The following is a 21,632-nucleotide window of genomic DNA, read 5'->3' as shown; positions in this document are numbered from 1 at the left end:
ACAATTTATCATTACAAGATTTGTTCATACAAGGACTGACTGATATGTCACAATGCACAAGCCACAAGCCACATAGAGTGGTACCTTGTTACACATTCAAATCAGGTTTCTAAATGCCAAATATTATCAGTTAATCTTTTTTTGTGTAATCATCTCCAACAAATGTGGTAATCTGTGGGATGAATGTAAAAAATGTTCTGTACTGCTTAAAGCATCAACCATCCATAAAAACACAACATAGATAATTGATTCAAATTTTACTCCATGACATCATTCAAACTGCAAATCATGCTTTCTTTTGGTGTGAGAATTATGAACACAGATTATAAATATTCCTGTCGAAAGTGTTGTGTGATGAGCAAATACAATTGTGTAGGGGGTTAAATAGTGGCCAAACAACAATGCTACAATAAGTGACACAATGAGGTGTGAGAACCATCAAGTCTAGCAACTCAAACAATTTGAGCATATGAGAGGTGGAGGCAGGGTAACACCCAGCCTTCAGTAGCACATGTCCTCCTTCCTTTCACCTGTGATCACTGCAGGTATTTTTATGGAACGGGAGGTTAAAGATTAATGGCATTGTAATAGTTACACATTGAGAGTTATAGTGTATTGCTTAGCGTCGGCAGCTTGTACCTCTCATCCTGACCAGAGGAGCTTTACAGCAACACCGGTCTACTGCAGAGGCCCAGGAGACAAAAAGGTAGGGGAGAGATTTTCTTGCAGCGAGCAGGTGGACGACTCAATCGTTTTTGGCGTTTGAATTCAGGGGGGGGGGGGGATTGGGGGAGAAGGGCCACTCTAGTCCTGCAAAAAAACAAATGGATGTGGGGAGAGCCTTCCAGTCTGTTTGATTATTTTTATGTGTTTACATCCAGACCACCTGCGCTGCTTTACACCTAATGAAGTGTCCTGTGTTGTTACATGCTTTGATGTGGGGGATTTGGACATGGCGGGGGGGGGGGGGGGGGGGGGGGGGATCTGAACAGCAGCCAGGGAAGAGGATGTGTTGTGGAGCTGAGATATTCCAGTCTCTTGTGTTGCTGGTTTAATTTGGTTTTGCTGCAGGCAAGCACAGGCTCCACAGGAGGATGTACTGCACTACACAGAAGTCCTGTTCTCATCAAGCTCAGCAGGGCTGCGATGCAAAGACCAGGACTCGGTCCCGACAGACACATTCTGACAACAGTCACATTTTACATTGTATTTTATTTAGTAAATAATTATAAATCATTTGCTAAGAAAGTTCAGCAGAAGTCTCAAGTATCAAGAGTGTTTAGTTCTACAGTTTTGTGATGGTTAAATTGCGACAGTTCTTCAGTTAATGCTTACCAGAGAGACATGTTCACATCTAAGTATCGTGAATGATTGATAGAGACTGGACAAACATCGCATTTCATCAGGTGTCTGTGCAAGCTTGACTGTTTTCCTCTTTATGCGGCCTGTGCAAAGCACGTTTTGAGTTTTTAATTTAGCCATTTTAAATTTAGTTACAGTTCATTGAAACCTACTATTCTTTTCTAATATTGAACTCTTTGCGTTTCTTCTCATCGAACGTCACACATAAACACATTGCCATGCTTACATGTGCTGTAGTGTGATATGCAGAATGGTCATTTAGCATGCAGCAGATCCCTTTGGCAGGAAAGCAGTCAGGCAGAATGGTGCGTGGGAGACTGGCTGTGTGTGTGTCTGCCTGCTTCCTGACTTGGCTGTTGAAGCGTCGGATGTGAGCAGAGTCGCAGACCCCACCATGTGAATGAGCATTGTCAATTTAATAGGAACAGACCAATTGTACAGACTGTGACAATCACAAAGGCTCTGGAAGTTGTTATTCTATCCACTATCCCACACTCCCTCTGTTTCTCTTTGTCTCTATCTCTCTCTCTCTGTCTCTCTCTCTGACTCTCTCTCTCTCACTGTCTCTCTCTCTTCCTAAGTATTCGATGGCGGAGTTTTTACGTCTTCCATTACAAAATGGTTGCCTTGCACCGTTGTCAGGCTGCCTATGCTCTCTTGTCTTATTTCTCTAATCTCAGGATTGGCTTGGCCTGCTGTGACTCACAGCTCACTGTGTTGTATTAGCGTGGTCTCGCGTGCACACGCTGCATTGGGATGTAATCAGCAGGGGACAATGGCGGTCTCTTACTGTAAATCGCCACAGAGGCAACGAGGGCCCCCTGCCAGAGTCTTTAGACGCTTTTCAATACCGCCTCCTAAACCTTCCCCGGAGAACATCCAAGCTCTTGTGCACTGATCTCCGTAGAGAAACTTTCCCCAACAGTTTCATCATTTTAAAACTTTATTCTGCCACTGGGAATTATTTACTATTAACTACTCATTGTTAGTCACAGTCTTACTTGAAGTACATGTAGACTCAATATGTGTGTGTGTGTGTGTTAGAGAGACTGGCATGCACTATTTTAAAGTCACTTTGGATAAAAGTGAAGACTTCAACATCAAATGGAAAGAAGGATCTAGTAACGATGACTTGAGCGAACACACAGTCACTTTACTTCCTCAACTCAACTTTTCATGATCCAGAGACAAGTGCCAGAAGGCTGAAATCCGAATAAACAGTGTTGAATAGAATATGTAAATCATCGACAGGCCTAGGGAACACTGTCAATTTCGGTAGCTTCTCAGACACTCTTGCCTTAATAGTTTACTGATTACTGACTTTTTATAACTATATACTTATACTTATATAAGAGCGTGAGGTTTCAGTTAGGAAAGCTCTCGTTAATTAGTCTTTTATGGAGGAGAAGATAGTTTCCTTGCAGTTGTTTGATTATTATTATCTGTCTTGTTTTTCTATTGTACGTGGGAACCGCTGCTGGTGTTTTTAATGACATGTTTGCTGTTCTTGCTGTGACTTGTGACTCTTTTCAACAATTTTATATTTATTTTTATGCCTACTACTTTGCGGTTGCTTGCTTGCCATGAGTTAAGAATGTCATTGTTCAGAACAAAATTGTGTTATACTGTGCACTTGATAGATATAGCACTTTGACTGGCAGAAGTAATGTGGGGTTTGTGTGTAGATTTTAAGTATATATACACACCAAAAAAAAAAATATATATATATATATACACCTTTATAAAATATACCTTTTTCCTGGTTCCCTCCCTCCAGGTAGACCTGACTGTGTGTGGCCTAAGAGAGACATGGTCCATAAGTCAGTGGTGGTTGGTCTGCTGGTGCTGCTGGCGGCAGCCGTGGGCACGTTCGTGGGGGTGTTCTTCAGTAAGGACACCAGGAGCCCCTCTACTGACCAGGCCTTCTCCAGAGCGGCCGTGGCTGCCGACGCTGGCCCGTGTTCAGAGATAGGCAGGTCAGAACTCCGATAATACACACACGTTTACATATATGACAGTATATATATAATATATTATAATATATCACAACAATATATTATAGTCTACACTGTGTCGGGTCGTAACTGGGCTAACGAACACCCAAACACACAGTCCATATCTTTATTTATTTTAACCAAAAACATAATTTAAAAAACACAGTTGATCAGAAAGTCATTAAGATTACGTAAATGCAAGAATCAAAGTGTCCAGTTAAATAGACCCGGAAATAGCAGATGCCAAATTGGAGAGTTGTTTTGCTTCCGTACACAAATAAATTCCCCACTTCATCTTCTCCAGCATTGAAGCTTCTGTTATTGTAATTCAGCCAGTCTGCAAACCGCCTTGCCTTTTCCCTTGATCCAAACTGTGTGCTGTGTTGTGTCTGTGTGTGTGTGTGTGTGGGTGTGTGTACGTGTGGGATATTCATGTCTGAATGGATGTGGATGTGTACACGTGGGACTGCCGGTGTGTACATGTCTGCATGTGTGTGTGTGTATGTCTGCATGTGTGTGTGTGTATGTCTGCATGTGTGTGTGTGTATGTCTGCATGTGTGCGTGTGTATGTCTGCATGTGTGTGTGTGTGTATGTATATGTGCATGTGTTTCTGTGTGTGTGTCTTTGCACTATGTCTCTGTGTGTGTGTGTGTGTGTATGTATATGTGCATGTGTTTCTGTGTGTGTGTCTTTGCACTATGTCTCTGTGTGTGTGTGTGTGTATATGTGCATGTGTTTCTGTGTGTGTGTCTTTGCACTATGTCTGTGTGCGTGTGTGTATGTATATGTGCATGTGTTTCTGTGTGTGTGTCTTTGTTGTATGTGTGTGTGTGTGTGTGTGTGTGTGTGTGTACATGATGCCAACCTCAGGGACATGCTCCAGAGAGGGGGCTCAGCGGTGGACGCGTCCATAGCTGCCATGCTGTGTGTGGGGCTGATGAACTCTCACAGCGCTGGCATAGGAGGAGGCCACTTCATTACCATCTACAACGCAACTACTGGTACAGTCTCAGCCTTCACCTTTAACCCCTGGCCTCTCAGTTTGACTCAACTAACACCTCTTACACATACACACACACACATATGAGTACACACACGATAACATGCACACCACACACACACAGTCTTGTCTTTGGCCAAACACTATTTTGAAATACTGGTAGAACCCAGATAACTTGCCTAGGGTTAGTGTTAGCCCTATACACAACTCTAAGCTAAACGAAGGAAACATCAAATGTAAACAGTCAACAGGATGTTGAGGTACCTTGTACAGTGTGGATGTGTCTGACTACGTCACAGGGAAGGTGGAGACCATAGACGCCAGAGAGACGGCCCCTCACAACGCCTCAGAAAACATGTTTGGTAACAGCACCGACCTTTCCCGGAAAGGTAATGCATAACTAGTTACATAATCCTTAAAGAGACGATTTGACTTCTGTAACCTTAAAGGGAAAAAGACATGGCTTTCAGCACGAGCCGCAGAGATAAGAGGGGAGATGGTTGTAGCTCGGTGGTTAGACGGTTTGATTTCCGATCAAGAGGTCGCAGTCAAATTCATACCCGCATGTCCCTTTGGATAAAAATATCTGATAAATGAGTTTATTTATTAGGGTAGCAGTATCTGGGCGGCATTTGAGATTACATCCGTTTTTGTTCATCATTATTCAAGAGCTGTTTATCGGTATGTTTGTTTGAATTAACAAATTAGTATTTTTTTGTTTGTTTTGTTTACCACTAACAATCTCTCCTCTGTATGACAGGGGGGTTGTCCATCGCTGTGCCAGGGGAGATACGTGGGTACGAACTGGCACACCGGCGCTATGGTAAAATGCCATGGAAGGATCTTTTCCTGCCCAGCATCAAGCTGGCACGAGAGGGGTTTCCGTTAGGCAGGGCCTTGGCATCGGCCCTCAACAGCAACAGAAACACCATCGCCAGGGACCCGGCTCTGTGGTGAGAGATCAGATCTCCTCACTGCTGTCGGTGGGGCTAATGGTGTTTTTCTTTGACTTGTTTTGATGCACTGCGGTCATGCTGGAATTTCTCCAAGTGGATGTATAAAGTGCATATCTATTTATCGGTATATCTATCTGTCTATCAACCTACCTATCTATCTATCTATCTGTCTATGTATCTGTCTATCTGTCCATCTGTCTCCTCTGACACTGCTCGTTACTGTAAAAAAGTGCTTGTATTGTATGTTACGTTTTATTCGATTTGGACAAGATACCAGATCGCACCGTTTCTTAAACCTTTGAGCACACTGGTATCTAACTCTCTAATCTCTTAATCTCCTGTCTATCTTTACCACTATCTGACCCCGTCTACTCACAATCTCTCTTGCAGTGAGGTCTTTTGTGGCCCCGACAAAAAAGTATTGAAAGAGAATCAGACCATCAGGTACATCAAGCTGGCTGACACCTATGAGAGGATTGCAGAGGGAGGTGCGGATGTGTTCTACCTGGGAGAGATGGCTCAGAACCTCACCAGAGACATCCAGGCAGCAGGTTCTCATTCAAACCTCCAGTCAATCACCTCTTTGTTTTCATAACAACCCTTTTTTGTATCAAAAATCCATGAAGATAATCTATTTAGATAATCCAGGTCAATCTATGAATGGAGAGTTTGTTGGTTTGTAAAATAAAAGATTAAGTAAGACCCGTTCCTTTTTGCTCTGGCAATGATTCAAACATGTTGCCTGGTGTGTGTGTTCTAGGTGGGATCATCACTCTGGAGGATCTGAGAGATTACAAGCCCCTTCTGGAGGAGAACCCCCTTAGGGTGGAGGTGGGGGAGTACACCATGCTTATGCCCAACGCTCCTGCCAGTGGCCCAGTCCTTGCCCTCATCTTGAATATCCTGAAAGGTAAACGCAGTCCTTGCCCTCATCTTAAACATCCTGAAAGGTAAACACAGTCCTTGCCCTCATCTTGAATATCCTGAAAGGTAAACGCAGTCCTTGTCCTCATCTTAAACATCCTGAAAGGTAAACGCAGTCATTGCCCTCATCTTAAACATTCTGAAAGGTAAACTCAGACCTGGCCCTCATCTTAAACATCCTGAAAGGTAAACGCAGTCCTTGCCCTCATCTTAAACATCCTGAAAGGTAAACGCAGACCTGGCCCACAGGGGGCGCCCACGAAGACACCTTAATTTGTTTACTTCGGAGAAGCTGACATTCAAAAACATACGTTTGAGGTAGGGGTGGGGGGAATTGCAACCTTTTGATTGGCAGTCAAATGCTCCACCACTGAGCTATGTCTATCCCCCCAGTACACATTCTGGTAGTAATAGGTTATACACCAGGGAACGGAAAAGTCCCCTCTCTCTCTCTCAATTGGTTTTCTGATGAGACAGCTGCGCTTGAAGAAAACAATTAAGAAACCGAGGTGATTGTTTTCCGCATCGTCAAGCACGAGCCTGTCTCTGGGCGGCGGGGCGCTGCTCTGTCAGCAAGGTTCATGTCAGCAGATGATGCTGACTCACTCATTGGCTCTGGGACTGCCTGAGCCTATCACCTCACTGTGCTGTCTGCACCGTGTTAGTCCTGATGAAGTATGTTCATAACGTCCCCCAAAGGTGCTGAATCTCTCTATGTCTCTGTCTTTCTATTAGCTCAGTGGTTAGAGCCTTTGACTGCAGATCAAGAGGTTGCAGGTTCAAATATCAGGTTCAAATATCCCCTGTATGTTGCTTTGGATAAAATCGTCTGGGGAATGAATTATGGATGACATTCCTACCGAACCATGAGAGAGAGTGATGGGTATACAGTTTCAGCTATAGATTTATGGAAAGTGAGTCTGCTGCCACCTCCCAGACTTTTCCTCTCTGCTAATCGTCAGTACAGTGACAGTGTCCAGGGGACTAGAAATAACTTTATTCCTGAGTAATGAATTTCTCTCAGTGTTCCTTTCCTGTGTCTGGACACCCGCAGTGTGCGATCCCCTGCCTTCAACAGACTAACCGGACCCATTCTTACCTTTAATTGGACACAGTTGACTGCGGGTGGATCTTGCGCTTGCAAGAATTCCCAGACCCTTCCAAGTCTTAGCAGTGTGACTCATGCTACTGCCTGTCAGCTGAAACTCATCAAATCCTACACTCCAATCTCTCTCCCTCCCTCCACCAAACCCCCACTTCCTGCTGCTTCCCCACAAAACCCTCAATCCACTTCGGCTGTCAGCTAAAACCGCTTCAATTCTCAGTCTTTTGGAGTCTTAACAGAGAGATGGCACTTTTCTACTGAATCAATTTGAAACGTTGAAATTTTGTCCCCAGCCAATTCAGAATTAGAGAGCTAGTCTTTGGTGGTCTTGTTGACAGAATTACTACAAAGTTGTTGTTTTTCCTCAGGGTACAAATTCAGCCCTGACAGTGTGTCAAGTGATGAGAAAAAGGTCCTGACTTACCATCGCATTGTCGAGGCTTTCCGCTTTGCCTACGCAAAGCGAAGCACTCTGGGTGATCCAGGTTTCCTCAACATCACGGATGTAAGCCCAGGGTGCTACCTTTACACTCAGTGTAAACACAGACACCGCAAATCTCCCTCTTTATGTCAACCTCTGATACTGCTTTAAGACTCTCATCCTCTACCTGCTTCTCTTCAGTTCATCCAAAATATTACCTCAGATTACTTTGCCAACAACATCCGTCAGAAGATCACAGATGACACAACGCATCCGGAAAGTTACTACGAGCCGGAGTACTTCGTCCCCGATGACCACGGCACGTCTCACGCCTCCGTGGTGGCGGAGGACGGCAGCGCCGTGGCGATCACCAGCACCATCAACCACTTGTAGGAACCATGTCGCTTCCATCTGTGGTTTCACACCCTTACCCATACCCAGCAGACCTAACCCAGCACCCTATACCTACCCCCTAACCCAACATCCTATACCTACCTCCTGCCCTAACCCAACACCCTATACCTACCCCTTAACCCAACACCCTATACCTACCCCCTGACCCAACACCCTATACCTACCCCCTGATCCAACACCCAATACCTACCCTCTGACCCAACACCCTATACCTACCCCCTGACCCAACACCCTATACCTACCCCAACACCCTATACCTACCCTCTGACCCAACACCCTATACCTACCCCCTAACCCAACACCCTATACCTACCCTCTGACCCAACACCCTATACCTACCCTCTGACCCAAAACACTTACGCATACCACTTATGATCAAACGTAATTGGGCATGGATTTGTGAGCATTATTGGATAAAATGATGGATGTACCTGACGGCTTTCATGATTTGATGGGCGACTCAAAGGTCACCTTTGATGCTTTCCATAAGTCAAAGGTCATCTTTGATGTGCTGTGACCTTTGACATATCAAATTGTGAAACAGTGTACTCATTTAGCTTAACAATGTGGGCATCCAGCAGATGGTTTTATCCAAAACGATAGTGATCACCCCCCCCCCCTGTCCCTCCCCAGCCTGGGGTCAAAGTTCATGTCCGCCTCCACTGGGATCCTCCTCAACAACGAGATGGATGACTTCAGCTCGCCACTCATCCCCAACGGCTATGGGGTGCCGCCATCGCCAAACAACTTCATCAGACCAGGTCATGTTAATGCCAAGTACATTGGTCTTAAAAAAGTAACTTGGTAATATTTAACTTTTGGTCATTTTGGGACAGTTGGTTTTCTCTTAAACCCCTTATGACAATTTGTCTGTGGTAAAAAGATACTTACTGTTCATCCCAGTCATCACAACATAATGTACTATGCATAGTGTAGAAGAGAGGTGTTATCAGGGTGGGGTTGGACTATGCTGGGGTATCATGCTAAACTTGGCTTTTATGGTTTATTCCCACATCAGGTAAAAGACCCCTTTCTTCCATGTGTCCAACCATCCTGATTGACAAAAGCAACAAGGTGAAGATGGTGGTGGGGGGCTCCGGAGGAACCAAGATTACAACCTCCATCGCCCAGGTGAGTCACAACATCTGCCATCTATCTACAGCAAGGGTACAGGGAGGGAGTTGAACCTGCAACCTTTTAATATGTAGCCAAATGCTCTGACCACTGAGTTATGCCCACGTGTTTACATTTAAAATGTGATTTTTTTTTAAAGGTGATTCTGAACGCCTTGTTCTTTAAGTACGATCTGAAAACAGCCGTGGAAGCTTCCAGAGTCCACAACCAGCTGAACCCCAACACCACTGTGGCTGAGCCAGATTTTGACCAGGTAGGGCTCATGCACTGGCTACCTCACACTCTACACCAGAAGGTTAGAACACGCTGTCAGTGTTGGGCTGTTCACATTGAGATGTTGGGTAGGTGTGTTGGGTAGGGGTATGGATGTTGGGATAGGGGTGTTGGGGAGGTCTGGGGGCCTGGGTTAGGGTGATGGGGTAGGAGTGTTGGGTAAGGGTGATGGGGTAGGACTGTTGGGTAAGGATGATGGGGTAGGACTGTTGGGTAAGGGTGATGGGGTAGGAGTGTTGGGTAAGGGTGATGGGGTAGGAGTGTTGGGTAAGGGTGATGGGGTAGGAGTGCTGTGTAAAGGTGATGGTGTTGGGTAAGGGTGATGGGGTAGGAGTGTTGGGTAAGGGTTTGTTAGGTAGGCTGCAGGCCTGACCCAGCTCCTGTGTTCTTCTGGTTTCAGAGGATCCTGGACGGCCTGGCGGCAAAGAACCACGCGGTGGAACGACTCAAATCCACCGCGGCGGTGGTGCAGGCGGTGGTGCGTCATGGCAACCAACTGTACGCCCAATCAGACCCCAGGAAATGGGGATACGCTGCTGGATACTGAGACAAACCTCGTTGTATCGAATAAGGGATGTTGAAAATCAATCGAAAAAGTTCAACTTCAGTGTCACAAGACGTTAGAGATGGCAAAACACTGAGAAACACAGCCAAGATTTAAAGCAAAGCACTGTACGGGAAACGTTTATTTCCAAATCAAGAGTAAGTGTTTTTTTCGGCCATTGTCAAATTTTTCATAAAGTGTTTATTTATTAATGACCATTGGTTATTATAAAGACCAAGAGTCTTATAACTTTTGAGAAGAAAAAAAATATCTACAAAATGTATCGACTCAGTGTGTGTATTATGTACTGGTGCATTAGCCAATAACGTGGGTGGTAATGAAAAGCCCATGTGAGAAAAATATAAAATGGGGGAAATTCTCCGGGGCACATGCCTGCTATAAACGTATTGCATGTACTGTAAAACAGCACTGTCTTTGCCACGTTTTATGCATGGCTCGAACAGTGTCAAAGGAGGCAGTCCTACCGCAGCACGTGTGGCATCAAATAGATTTAGAGAGGTTCCACAGGCTGTATAAGTCAGGAACAGGCTGTCCTGTCCTATAGCAGTGTAAGACTCATAATCCCACAATGCCCCTGAAAGAGTTCACCGAGGTTCACCAAAAATGAGGTTGAGGTTGTAAATCTCTATCTAAAGACAAGGACTCGAGGTGTTGATCTTTCTTTATGCTTGGAGGACTAAAAGCTCTCCAAAGGTCAACCTCCCCTGGTGCCATAGCAGGGGACAACACACACACACATAAATACACCCACAGGCATGCACATACACACAGGCATATAATCACATAAACACACCCACTGGCATGCACATACACACACGTCAGGCTACAAAGTCAATAAAGTTATACAACAATACTCTTTAGGGCTTTTTACAGCGCATGAAGCACAGTCACGTGTTGATGACAGTTGTTTGTAAACTGATGAGAAGAACTAGCCTTTGCATGTTCGCATGTAACGTCAATGTGAATTTAACACATAGAAACTGACAAGGCATGAAACCAGACATGGTGTAGTTTCCAAGCACTTTCACAAACACTGACGCCAGACGGAACATCATTTGCATGTTTTTATAATTCCTAGTGAGTGCTAGAAGGAGCCTACTCAGAATCTCCTTCAGGGATCATTACTCATTCATGAGCCACTACGAAAAGCCATCTCATTACCCCCATCCTTTGTTTCTGTTCTCAAAGGGCTTTGCACACAGTATTCCTTTAATCTAGGGCAGGAAACACGATGCTAATTGTTAGTTAGATCAGGGTATATGAATAAATATAGGCTACTGTCTGTTGCTAACTGTACAGGTTCAGATTACTTTCTTTCACTTTTGAAGATGCTATTACTACTGTCTGCAGATGGCTGGATCGCATAGAAGACAAACTATCACACTTGGCATTCAACATCAGTTCAGTAGCTTATTAGCTTCTGGGAGATAGCTAGCTAGCTAAAACTGAAAACAGATAGCTGCAGAAACGCTACAGGCACAGGCCAGGGTGATAACATCTTGTGGCTAGCCTAGCTATGTTTCCAGGTTGTGATATAAACACCCTGTATTCTCGTCCTTTGTACTGGTTAGGCCTAGCAATCCCACACAAAAGTAGAGCCATACCTAGTTTGCATAGTTGTCAAGTTACTTACCGGGGTCCGGGGGACAGGTCTGAAGCGGGAGCTTAACAGGTGGGTTCTCCGGAGGAAAAAAACAGTTTTGCGATTTTGGGGTCTAAATTAACAACTTTTTTGTGGTTTTATTTACCAATTGAATTTTTTATTTGTACCAATTTTTTTCGTGAAACTTTTGTTTCACACAACCCCCCCCCCCCCAAATTACTACAGGAGAGTCCTCATCAATGATGGCAACTTTTTTTTTTAATTTCATTTTTACAAAAAACGTTTATTTACAAAAACAAACAAACATTTATCTCCTTCACTACCTGTGTCAACAGAAAGTTTATAAAGTTGGATAAAAAAATAAAAAACATTTCATATATGCTGTGTATCAAATATATTTCACATACATTTGTATAAAAAAACGGACTGTATGAAATCAACAACTATCTCAACAACCCAAACCCTCAATCCCATTTTCACAGCCCCCAGTTAGATATAATTTCTTATAATAATATAGTAACAATAATGTATTCATTTAGCATATATTTTTATCGAAAGTGACATACAGGGACAGATTTCAACCTTCAACCTCTTCATCTGCAGTCAAACACTCAACCACTGAGCTAAACTCATCCTTGCCGAGCTACAAAGCTACACCCATCCTCCACCCACGCACTCCCACAAGTGAAGCGTGCAACTTGCACGGCACATCATGCTGCGCTTAGTCGGACCCCCTCCCCCCCCCCCCCACAGGAAGTGATGGAGCCCCTGTGGTCTCATTGTGAGTCCAATGTTACCACAGATGACAGGGTGGACTGACCTTCTGTTCTCACTGCCCGTCAGGACGCCGCTGGTGCCGTCTTATGACTCACCAACAACAGACAGTCATGACTTTGGTAAAATTAGTAACTCCATCCCCCTCAGAGCCAAACTTAGAGCCCCCCCCCCCCCCTTCATTTCACCCCAAAGAGAACTTATCTGTGAGTTCCATGAGGCCCATGTTATTCTTTTAGTCATTCTTTTAGGGCAAAGCTGTAAATATCGAAACAGCACTTGAATTCAGATGTTAATGCGATTGAGGGACATTCATGTATCCATCCTTTGTAAATAACGGTGCACATTACGGTAACATCCAGTAGAATGTCAATCGGGACGTTAAGGAAGCTGGTGAACTCTGGGTTCCTGTTCGGTTGGCCAACAGGTCAGAACCCTGCCGCTTGACCCATCTTCCTGGCGTCGGACACTGCGGAAATGCAACCTCGCTCTTTGGCAACAGCGTTGACAACGTTGAAGCAGAATCTGCAGTCTTCCACTCTATGGCCAATCCTTCTTAGGTCCTCAGAAACAGACTGGAGATGCAAACACTTAAAATCTCAACATTTGATTACATGTCTGGAAAAACTGTTCTAAACAGTTCAGTATTGCTTAATAACTGTATTTATAAGCCTAGTGCAATCAAGCCGTCACTCTGAAGTGATTACATGGTGATTGTAGGAGACGGAATAATTACCTTATCGAACCTTGATTCTTTGTAGACCTTATTCTTGCCGTTTACAAACACAATTGGTGCAGCAATGGCTTCCTTCAGACCCATACCCAGCCAGACGTGGTTCATAATCGACTGAGAGAGAGAGAGAGAGAGAGAGAGAGAGAGAGAGAGAGAGAGAGAGAGAGAGAGAGAGAGAGAGAGAGAGAGAGAGAGAGAGAGAGAGAGAGAGAGAGAAGAGAGAATAAAATGAAATAACACTTTCCAACCATAATTGCTAACAGCGGCGACCACACCAAGGAGATGGATCCAGTTAATTGCACTCACTAAGGCCATTGCTGTGGTGATCATGCTACCCCCAGATCCACCAATCACAAGGGTCCCGTCTCCTGACCGAGACTTCAGTATCGCAGGAGCCATGGAGGAGGGTGGCTGCTCACCTAAGGACATAATCAAAAGTGAAAATGTAATATCAGCTTTTCAAGACCCCAAGAGACCCCTTCATTAACATCTCAGGATATGTGAGAGAATAATTATGTAATTATTATAATAACAGGGTACATTTTAGCCAGTGCTTCCATCCAAAGCAATATATGGGGGAGATTTCAAACCTGCTCTGCGGTCAAATGCTGTGCTGTACCTATCCCACATATAATCTACTGCATGTCAATATGGTCATCAATCCTTTAAGGTACAATAGGTGTGGTTTTTACAGTACAAAAGTTCCATCTCCTATGTTGTGTATGCAAATGAGGCCCCCTGAGACTTGTTTACAAATCACAGACAGCTCAGTGCAAGTTAAATGTCAGTTTATAATTTAGGGGAATGTGCCTCTACTTTCCAGTCAATTACAATATAGTATGTTTCGGCAATCCTTCTTCTGTATTGGAGCGGCAGTATCAGGTGCAATGATGAGAACATTTCAGCTTAGTATTTTCATTCAATTATTTCTTAAAGCATGTTTGCTTTACTTAAAACCTTTGCGCAGTTCTGTATCAATCTTCATGTAACATTTACTGTACGTTAATATACTAGGTGTGTTTATCCAGTACCCGATCTGAAGCGGTCTGCCCTTCCACAGAAGTCTGCCAACTCGTTGTTGAGAATGATGCCTGTCCTAGGGGAGTAAACCATCGAGCCAAACCTAGAGGAAAAGACAGACGTGTGTGTTAGCATGGAGGAGCAGACAGCTACAACAGCTACAAGCTGGCATGTGGACCTGAGTGTACCAACTATTGTCCAAAGACACTTGATCAGTTAAAGGGTTTATTTTCAGTTTCACAAAGAGAGTGTAGATGTGTGTTTGTGGAGATGTGGGTATTAGTTTGTTTATCTATTCAGGGTGAGTTAAGTGAATTCAAACGTTCACTTGTGTGTTGCAAAACTCGTCCATTTCAATGTTTTGGACTTTGCCAACGCTTGACACGGCGACACATTGTCCTCAGGGTACACATTGTCCTCACATGTGGTTGATGGTGCTTGTGACGGAGACGGCTGAGCCGTCCTCAGCCAGGACGGACACGTGAGTGGTCCCGTAGCGATCTGACGACGGCGTGACGTTGTAGTACGAGTCGTTATGGGTGCCGTCCTGGGTTATCTTTGCCCTGATGCGTGCCGCGAAGTCCGAGCTCACCAAGTACGATGCATTCTGCAAGTGGATATTCTGAACCTTAATGTACTTATGTTAATTGGCAAGTAGATTTTCAGATACAATACATTTGCTTTGATCTGGTGATGCATAATGAGAGAGAGAGCGAGAGAGAGAGAGAGAGAGAGAGAGAGAGAGAGAGAGAGAGAGAGAGAGAGAGAGAAAGAGAGAGAGAGTAAGAGATGGTGAGAGAGAGAGAGACAGAGAGAGAGAGAGAGAGAGATGTTGAGAGAGAGACAGAGAGAGAGAGAGAGAGAGTAAGAGATGTTGAGAGAGACAGAGGGATGAATGGAAAAAGAGATGAGGTAGACAGAGAAAGGTAGAGAGAGAGCGATGAAAAAGAGAAAATGGGGGTAGGAGAGACTCTGGCAGCTTAGTCACTATCAAAATGCTGGAGATACTCACTCCTGCAGTGCCAAAGATGGGATCACGAATGCTGCTCCGCTGGCCGTTAGCAAATTTAGACGCCTCAATGTAGCGTTGGTAGAACTGTGTCTTCTGCTCACCATCCATGGAACTCGGGGTGAGATTGAACCCTGGAAATCATAGATCAATCAGAACTTTTAACCTTACAGTGGAACTACTGTGACTAATCGTTAACGTAGTGGTTGCATATAGAAAGAAATATAAGCGGATATATAAGTAAATATAACAAAGAGAAATATGGCTAGCCAAATACCTTTCATGATGTTGAGAATAAGGGCAAGCAAGGCTCCCCCTGCTGGTGGAGGGGGGATGTGCATCTGGTAATCTCCCAGAGGAATTGTCCACGCGTGCTCCTCCCTGACTTTAAACAACCTCAGGTCCTCCATGGTGAGGGTCCCACCTGCAACAAACAGACAGTAGGACGGTTCATACCAGTCAACCATCCAGGTGAGACAACAAGGAAAAAGTTTTCCGTAAAGGAAAGTTCCCTACAGTTTAAATAGATCTCTCTCTCTCTCTCTTTCTCTCTAACCTCAATGTTTCCTCTCAATCTCACTCTTTTTTCTCCACACATTCCAAGCCACCCACCAGAAGCTTTAATGTCATGGATCAAGTCACGTCCTATGCTGCCTGTGTAGAAGACGTCTGCTCCTTGTTGTGCCACGGTTTCCATGGTTTCTGCCATCTTGGGGAACTTCAATGTGTCCCCTGTCTTCAGAACTGTCCTGTTCTCCTTGCAGAACACCTCACTAGAAGAGAACAAGCACAGGGGAACGCAATCATTAAAACAAACATCCCACCCACACACACACACATTCACACACACACGAGCGCATGCTCACACAAACACACATATGAACACAAGCACACATGCAAGCACGGTTTCCTGCACATGAATGCACACACACATACGCGCGCATATACACACACACACACACTCGCACAACAGAGAAATACCAAGACAGCTGTTTTCAGTGTGAAGGTATTAAACAGGAGCAGCGTGACCTCCGTGGGTTACGGTGACAGTACATCGTTAGCAACCGACAGCAAACACACCAATTAAACTCTGTATACTTCCATCACCTCAGCAGGCGGGAAAAGACTCTGTGTGAGTATAGCCTGACCTATTTCCATCTCCCTGCAGAGCCAGCTTATTGCAGCACATCCCTGACTCTGTGGGAATCGCTTATGTGAGTCTCCCTCCCCATCTGCTGGTTCCAGGAGACCCTCTCCCCAGCATCTGGGCCCCCAGTCAGAGGAGAGGGGATGGGGAGAACAACCATGGGATGGGGGGTGGGGGGGGGGTGGGGGGGATTCAAAGCTTTGAAGTTAATCTCGGGGATGGGCTCAGAGATGGCATCTGCTGTATTGCTGCGTCACGGCGCCATAAGGAGAAGACAGGTCCCGGGGGTTTACTGATGCAAACCACAGCTGGGATGCCCAACTGTAAGTCGATTAGCGCCCCGCGGACGTGCTACTACAGCATAGCAAAGCCCGGGTGTTTAAGATTAGGAACACCTCCTTCAGTTCCAAGGATCCCTTATAAGGAGGCGGAACCCTAAAACCATTATTTGGTTTTGCCCCCATACTTCAAATGGTGTGTGTGGGAGTCAGGTGGCTGAGTGGTTAGGGAATCAGGCCAGTAATCAGAAAGTTGCCGGTTTACATTCCCGACCGTGCTAAATTATGTTGTGTCCTTGGGCAAGGCCCTACTTGCCTCGGGGGAATATCCCTGTACTTACTGTAAGTCGCTCTGGATAAGAGCGTCTGCTAAATATGTGTATATTATTATAATTGTTATACTACCAGAGAGGTGAGGCTTTCACCGCGCTGGTTATCATGGGTACGGAGAGGAATCGACTCAGGAAGGCCGGCATGGGGAATCCCTCCCTGGCCAGTCTGATGGTGGGCTTGAACAGCGACGCCCATGGAAGACGGCCGTAGCGCTTGTGGACTTCCTGGTACCCACGAAGCTCCCCGGGCACGCCGATCCACTGACTACCTGCAGGGGGCGACGGAGAGAGCAGACGTGAGGACACGGTACTAACTGACTAGGAAATGGCCAGGTTTGATTGTTGTCATTGAAGATACTGTCTTACTGATCAGATATGTGACTGAATTCTAGAACAGAATTTCATGTCACAATGATGATTATGACTAAGTCATAGAGCAGTTGCCTGTAGATTTCCAGGTTCAAATCCCCTTTTTTCAGATAAAAGCATCTGCTATCTGAATATATCATTATTGATATTGCGTGAGCTCAGGTCAGTTTCCAGACTACACATGAACTGACAGTTGTACCTGTGATCAGCTGGAGACTGGAGGGACAGTCCTTCAGCAGGTCTGCCTTGAAGGCCAGAGGGACGGTCTCTCTGGAGCTGAAAACTTTCACCTTTCCTGGAGACAGCAGACAAGTGGAGTTAAAGGACTGAGGGCAGACTGGACACTGTTGGATCAATAAAATACTTTCCTATTCTCTAGAGCAGCCATTCCCGCTGCTGTAGAGAACACAAGGTTGGGCAGATCATGGTATGATACTGTCATTCTCTATGGATCACAATATACAGTAGAATGAATAAAATGAGAATGTACACTTGCACGTAGATGAACGTATGCTAAATGACTCAGCATAGAACAGGGTACAAGAGCAGAATAGAATACAGTAAAGCTAGTGTTGTAGGCAGACACACCAGACTCATCCATGATGGTAAATATGGACCCTCCACCCAGGCCCATGCTCTGGGGGTTGACCAGCCCCGTGCACAACAAAGCAGCAATGGCGCCATCTACAGCTGATCCTCCTTGCTGCAGGATATCCCTGCAACAAATCAATGCATTACATAACATTTATGCATTTAGCAGACGCTTTCATCCAAAGCGACTTCCATGAGAGAGCTTTAGAAAAGTGCATATGTCACTGATCATAACAATGAGATAGCCCCAAACATTGAGGGTAGCCAAAACATGAAGCATACACTGTGACAAACCAAATAAGTCCCAAAGGGAAGTACCATAAGAGCATGTAGTTAAACAAGTTACAATTAAACAACATGAACATCAGAAGTGCAAAAGTGTACCTGTAGAAAAAGCAAGCAACAATACTAGGGGTCACAATTACACAACAGTCTTCTGTATGACTAAAAGCTCTGGGGAACACTTAACCAGTATATTCCAGTTTATGGTCATAGACCAGGCAGACAGACGCAGACTCAACTGTGTGAAATTTCAGACGTTCTGGGAAATATTTGTGTGTCAGAATGACGGATTTGGGGTCTGAACATTATCCAGATACGAGTTTGCGCTTGACCCCATAACACAGTTCAGATAACAGGAAACGTAAGGATAGAGAGTTCTGGTTTTAATTTGGTCCCCAAAGACAGCCGTCTTTTTGTAGAGTAGAAACTAAAACATTGGGCATGGCATGCGGGAACGTGTGTAGGGGTGTATGTGTAGGGGGATGTGTGTATGAGTGTGTGGGATGTGTGTATGAGTGTGTGTTTGTGTCTGTGAGTGTTTAGGAGTGTTCGGGGGGTTGCCGTAAAGTGATTCAAATTCCTGGTCATAACTTTTCCTCATAATCCTCTTTCCAAGCAACACAGAATACAGAACACAGGAAGCATGTCATTAAGCAGAGAGCCATTAACTCAAATTCTATTTGCCTGAGTAATGGTAATTTCCAGTCTATCAAATAAGTCATTGGGCCTGAACACAGATCTACAGGCCTGTAGACAGCATCTGAGTTCCAGAGAGTTCAAACCACACATCCGCGTCATCGGCTCTAGGACAGATTGGACCGGGGTTTGAACTTCAAGTATCTTATACATATTAAGCACAAACTTATGTGGACACCTGACCATCACACCTTTATGAGCTTGTTGGACATCCCATTCCTAAACCATGGGTGTTAATGTGGAGATGGGCCTCCCTTTGCTACTATAAGAACAGCCACTCTTCTCGGAAAGCTGTCCACAAGATTTTGCGGCTTGTCTGTGAGAATTTGTGCCCATTCAGCCACAAGAGCATTATGGGGGTTGAGCACTGATGTTAGGTGATTAGACCTGACTTGCAGACAGCGTTAGAATTGATCCCAAATGTGTTTGATTGTGTTTCGGTCAGGGATCTTTGCAGGCCCATCATTTGGAGTACTAATGGTGTATCCCAATCTGCTTGTGTTCTTGTTCTGAGTACTTATATGTCATGTTATGCCAGGTTGCTTTGCGTTGTCTTTCAGTGCCCAGTCTGACCCTGTGTTGATCTATGTACCTGACAATAAAATGTAATATAAAATACTTAAACTAGAACAATGGTTAGAGCATGTACAGTAACTGCAGATCGAGAGGGGCGCATGCCATAATCCTCCCTTGTCTGTTGCTTTTAACAGATACGTCAGCTTAGTTATTATAATTTGGGACTCCCAGATGGACACATGACACATGATGACATTATTATGACACGGTATGCCTGCTTCCTGTCTTTTGTCCCAGGCCCAGGGACATGGGTCTGTGATCAAAGCCAGCATCATTAGGGTCAATCTGAGGAAACAGCCCTCACAATGTGTCCCGCTACTACTGATGTGCTCACTTTGCCCGGGGCCTGGAACTACCACCGTTCCTTAAATCCAGTTTGGAGCATGCACGTCTGACGTCTGAATGTTGATGTTCAATGCTGTCCACTGCATGTGCACTATTTGTACAGTACATACCTTTGGGTGAAAGTGTCAGCTAAACGAAGACATGTGTTTGTAAACACTCTCTTTCATTCAAATAACGGATGATGGGACAGGCTGTTCTTGGCAGGAGAAAAAAGTAACTCCAGAGCACACAGATACTTGCTGAGCTGAATGAATAGTCAAGGTGAAACCTGTTTTTTTTATTGTTCTTAGTAGACTCTATGCTGTTGGTTGGCTCACGATTGCACAATCCTGGTTTCATGCTCTAACTGAAAATCACAGTACACTTCACATGAACAATTTATATAGTGTAAGTAAAGGGATGCCCAAAAATCTGTTCCACTCAATTTAACAAAATGGGTATGTTATACAGTTCACCTACTAAATGTGCCCCAGCAGGTTACGGTGTTAGAATTCTAAATGTATTCTTTTTTAATGCTGGCAGATATCATGGCTAATAAGTACTTTTTATTAGAATGACTATGCAGCGGCCTACTAGTCTAACTCAGGAGTATGGCCATTGTAAATTAACAGGCAATGAATATGTCTGTACCATTGACATAATCTCCATTAGCGAGTCTTTCAAATCTCTCAAAACTACTAATGGGCTACTGTTCACTGAACTCATTATCTCACATCTCAGACACTGACATTGTCACTGATGTTGTCTGTTATTCAGTTCTCTTCAAACTTCAAGTTCAAAGCTTTATTGTCAATTATAGACGCATATTCCATATTCACACAACTATCTGAAATTTAAACTAAAAGTAGGCTACACAGAAAATGTGCTTCCCACATAAGATTGGTAGAACAACATTTTTGTGTACAATTAGCAGGGCAAGGAGACGGATGCATGCCTGTATTACCTGCCAATTTCCGAACAACGTTGGGAGTCTGCAGCCACCGCCGCGTGCTTGAAGTTACCGTCTGAACATCCACGGTGAAGGAAAACGCCGACACACACGCAAATAACTGCCACAGCACATAACAAAACGACAACATAAAGGCATCGAATCTGCCGTGGTTTATATTTGGCCATCGTTTACGTGGAGAGCAACTTTCCGTGGACAGGTAGGTAGCCTAAATGCGTTGGCTTACCTCCCGCAGATGAAGTTTGGATATTCCCAGTGAGCGTGGCAGTATTGCAACACCAAGAACCAACCCACAATGAGTTTTTTATGTGGGAGTATCGCACAAAATAGCGCATAATTAAAAAGTGATGTAGGCTAATTCCACCAAATTTCGTTAGTAGCTCATTTAGATTTATTGTCCCTGATGGGCAGGTGGACAAAAACACAACCACAAAAGTAAATAGCCTACACCAGCCTACATCAAACAGAACAATAACTTTAGGCCTACATAAAGTTGGAATCAGTAGCCTAAGATTACAAGTTAAATCCCTATTGTCACTAAATAAATGAGGCGCTTGAGAAAAGCATCCTGACTCAATGTTGGTGGGTTTGATATAACTTCCCAATGGCTTTAATCGAGAAAGAAGATTGACCAAAAGCTGACTTTCTAAACTGCGGTGCCCAGCCACCCTAAATGTTAGTAGTACTTCCGCTGCTGCCAGTTTTTAGTTTTTTAGTTTAGTTTTAGTTTCAAAATGTTAAAGCGCTTTTTCTTCTTCAAAGCGGGAGCCACAGAGGG

The 21,632-nt window shown here is 44.5% G+C and overlaps 2 protein-coding genes across 3 annotated transcripts; one reads left to right on the top strand and one right to left on the bottom strand.

Moving 5' to 3' along the window:
- Positions 1–666: 666 nt before the first annotated feature.
- Positions 667–10,554, top strand: ggt1b (gamma-glutamyltransferase 1b). Its single transcript, XM_047045425.1, has 13 exons — positions 667–706; positions 3,140–3,338; positions 4,229–4,359; positions 4,658–4,747; positions 5,119–5,311; positions 5,705–5,865; positions 6,075–6,224; positions 7,712–7,848; positions 7,966–8,153; positions 8,812–8,939; positions 9,197–9,309; positions 9,452–9,565; positions 9,986–10,554. Exons 2-13 carry the CDS (start codon positions 3,172–3,174, stop codon positions 10,130–10,132), a joined length of 1,719 nt encoding a protein of 572 aa, XP_046901381.1. The 5' UTR covers positions 667–706; positions 3,140–3,171; the 3' UTR covers positions 10,133–10,554.
- Positions 10,555–11,991: 1,437 nt separating this feature from the next.
- Positions 11,992–21,158, bottom strand: ggt5b (gamma-glutamyltransferase 5b). Of its 2 annotated transcripts, none has more exons than XM_047045708.1 (12): positions 20,849–21,158; positions 18,004–18,131; positions 17,615–17,710; positions 17,120–17,315; positions 15,902–16,062; positions 15,567–15,713; positions 15,293–15,423; positions 14,703–14,902; positions 14,292–14,383; positions 13,567–13,679; positions 13,264–13,374; positions 11,992–13,102 (listed from the first exon to the last, which is right to left on the bottom strand). In XM_047045708.1, exons 1-12 carry the CDS (start codon positions 21,019–21,021, stop codon positions 12,956–12,958), a joined length of 1,695 nt encoding a protein of 564 aa, XP_046901664.1. In that variant the 5' UTR covers positions 21,022–21,158; the 3' UTR covers positions 11,992–12,955. The 2 variants fall into 2 exon arrangements, with proteins under 2 accessions (XP_046901664.1, XP_046901665.1); XM_047045709.1 differs by having other exon boundaries at positions 14,703–14,887; positions 20,849–21,156.
- Between the last annotated feature and the right edge of the window lie 474 nt (positions 21,159–21,632).

Source organism: Hypomesus transpacificus, chromosome 22, assembly GCF_021917145.1.
Source record: "Hypomesus transpacificus isolate Combined female chromosome 22, fHypTra1, whole genome shotgun sequence".
Classification (NCBI taxonomy): domain Eukaryota; kingdom Metazoa; phylum Chordata; class Actinopteri; order Osmeriformes; family Osmeridae; genus Hypomesus; species Hypomesus transpacificus.
Note: the sequence above shows the minus strand (reverse complement) of the source record. Positions and strands in the feature narration are given on the sequence as shown.

Excerpts from the sequence above, each read along its gene's own strand:
- ggt1b (XM_047045425.1), top strand. The coding sequence starts at position 3,172 with ATGGTCCATAAGTCAGTGGTGGTTGGTCTGCTGGTGCTGCTGGCGGCA. Across the intron at positions 8,940-9,196 it reads AAACAACTTCATCAGACCAG|GTAAAAGACCCCTTTCTTCC; the intron begins GTCATGTTAATG and ends TTCCCACATCAG. Across the intron at positions 9,566-9,985 it reads CTGAGCCAGATTTTGACCAG|AGGATCCTGGACGGCCTGGC; the intron begins GTAGGGCTCATG and ends TTCTGGTTTCAG.
- ggt5b (XM_047045708.1), bottom strand. The coding sequence starts at position 21,021 with ATGGCCAAATATAAACCACGGCAGATTCGATGCCTTTATGTTGTCGTT. Across the intron at positions 15,424-15,566 it reads TATTCTCAACATCATGAAAG|GGTTCAATCTCACCCCGAGT; the intron begins GTATTTGGCTAG and ends TATGATTTCCAG. Across the intron at positions 13,375-13,566 it reads TCACCACAGCAATGGCCTTA|TCGATTATGAACCACGTCTG; the intron begins GTGAGTGCAATT and ends TCTCTCTCTCAG.